The sequence below is a fragment of the Sardina pilchardus genome, chromosome 14 (genome assembly GCF_963854185.1).
Source record: "Sardina pilchardus chromosome 14, fSarPil1.1, whole genome shotgun sequence".
NCBI lineage: Eukaryota > Metazoa > Chordata > Actinopteri > Clupeiformes > Clupeidae > Sardina > Sardina pilchardus.
This window is the reverse complement of record NC_085007.1, coordinates 26,742,047-26,744,546: the sequence shown is the minus strand read 5'-3', so window position 1 is coordinate 26,744,546 and position 2,500 is coordinate 26,742,047. Positions and strand designations below refer to the sequence as shown.

Genomic DNA, 2,500 nt, shown 5'->3' with positions numbered 1-2,500 from the left:
CACACACACACACACACACACACACACACACACACATAAATGCATACACATGTCACAAACACAAACTCAGACACATAGGCACACACAAAATATTAGGACTGAGTAATTCCATCAGTTTCCATGACTCCATGTATGTAGTCATGGAAAAACAGAACAAGATGTGTCTTAAAGATAGAAAACTACAGATAATGATACCCATATACACTGGGCATGGGTCAAAATTTGTCATTTGTATTATATTCAGGGGTCTTAAGAACACTCAAAGTTACGACAACAAGTTACTTCTACAGTTACAACAATAAAACAAGATGCCAATTCAAAATACCATCGTAGTGATGCAATCGTCATCGTGTTTTAACCACTCCACAACATATGTCAAACAATCGTACACACAACTGTGCCACCATGAAAATGCTAACGACTCAACATTCTCAAGGAGGACGGAGAGAAGAGGAAGAGAGAGGGGGAGTATGAGGGGGAGGTAAAGAATGATAAACAGAGAATATTGTGTCATCCTCACCGGTTCTCCTGCAATCCCCTTATCTCCTGGTGGGCCGGAGGGGCCTGGTGTACCCTAGGAGCACAGACAGAGCCATCACACACAACAAATACACACACACACACACACACACACACACACAAACAGACGGAACCAATACACACGCACAAAAGACACACAGGCATTAGGCGCACATACAGTACATGCGATCCATCGCAAAACCTACCGGAAAACCCTTAAGCCCCCTTTCTCCAGGCTCCCCAAGCTTCCCCTACGAAGAGAGAGAGAGGGAGAGAGAGGAGAAAATGAGAGAGAGAGAGAAGTCAGTGAAAAAAAACATCAAGATGAATAGATTATCCTGGGATACTAATCAGCATTTGGCCAACAGGAGAGACAGGAAGTGCTTTTACATCATGGCCCGGGAAACCAATCTTCCCTGGTGGTCCATCAAGGCCCTGCAAACAGTGAGAAAAGGCGATTTCAGGAGAAGGAGAAGATGAGAGGATAAGGAATGCATGACACAGAAGAGTACAAATGAGCAGTTGGCAGACTTGTGCATGTTTGGTAGCGGGCGTCTGTGACGTTGCCACGACTACATGAGACAAGCAATCCCAGAGGGCAACTCACCTTCTTTCCCTCACCACCACGCTCCCCAACCAGCCCGTCAGGCCCCCTGGGTCCCTGCAACACACACATACACACACACACACACACACACACACACACACACACACACACACACACATACCTTTGGTCAGGTGTATTTCAGGTAGAGATTTCAGATAAAGATCTCAATCAATGATCCTACTCCTATGAGATCTATTCTAGATCCTCCTGCTCATATTGAGATCTATGGACCATATTGCAATACATTACATGACATTTGGCTGACGCTTCTTAGCCAAAGAGACATACAGTACATGTACAAGACACCATGTTGTGCACGGAATGCTCTTAAGCCAGCTCATTTGTTTCTGGTGAGGGGTCAGTTGTGTTGTAACGGCATCTTCTGCTCCTTACATGTTCACTCCGACACAGAGCAGTGGCGGATAAATCACACCTGGCTCCACCGGACATACTGTAAATGAGCTGGTTTAAAAGCCTTCCATGCATATGGTCCATTGAAAATTCCAGTATCAAAATCAGTTGATTAAGGTATTTATTGAAGAGTAAGTCTGCGGTGAACTCAATTCACACACTGTGCAAATATACACATACCCGTAATTTTCCGACTTTAGCCGCGGCTTATACATTGATTTTGCTACATTTCTTCAGCTATTAGGTTAATACAGGGGGGCAGTTAATATGGTGTTAATATGGTTTTGTTTCTTTTAACTTGCATAAAACACTGTCCTGCGGCATATACACAATGCGGCTTATATGCAGGAAATTACTATACCCGTCTGCCTTTCGGTCCTCTGTTGCCAACTGGTCCTCGAGAGCCGGTGGTACCCTGGTGGACAGAGGGGAGATGACATACATCAGATGCATATTGTGCTTTAAGCCAACGTACATACTGTAGATGGCTGTGCGGTAAAAGAGAAAATGTCTCTCTCTATATACACACACTGTGAATACATCCTACTAGTGATGATTCTTTGAACCTTGAGAGGTATGGCTTTGGGAGGTACATTTTGCGAAATAATGTGTAAAATGCATATTTATATGTAAATGTATTGCTGTAACAGATACCGGCAAGTTAAATATCTGTTAGGACTACCTTACTGTTTGTGTGTTTACTTATTATGTTTTCATGTGAACATTGTTATCTAACTTGCACCTATAAGGACTTACTGATATGCTGTAAGAGCACTGCTCATAGGACTCCATTAGACAGCAGCCATGAGTGGGATACTACAGAGGCTGGAAGTACACTTCATTTACAGAAAAGTGTAATTTTGGGAAACGTCCAGACCCACAGCTTCACTGGGAGTCTATAAGAGGGCTCTAAGTGCATTTTGTACTGGTGGAATACCTCAAGGTTGATTCGAGAGCAGCGCT

At 43.6% G+C, this 2,500-nt stretch overlaps 1 protein-coding gene across 1 annotated transcript in view; it reads right to left on the bottom strand.

The window, feature by feature from the left end:
- LOC134100382 (collagen alpha-1(XXVII) chain A-like) overlaps window positions 1–2,500 on the bottom strand; it is a 51,690-nt gene that overhangs the window by 12,672 nt on the left and 36,518 nt on the right. The window contains exons 28-32 of the mRNA XM_062553559.1: window positions 1,899–1,952; window positions 1,127–1,180; window positions 910–954; window positions 726–770; window positions 521–574 (exon numbers count right to left, since the gene is read on the bottom strand). Of these exons, the coding sequence (XP_062409543.1) occupies window positions 521–574; window positions 726–770; window positions 910–954; window positions 1,127–1,180; window positions 1,899–1,952 (252 nt within the window). The remainder of the gene's footprint in view (window positions 1–520; window positions 575–725; window positions 771–909; window positions 955–1,126; window positions 1,181–1,898; window positions 1,953–2,500) is intronic.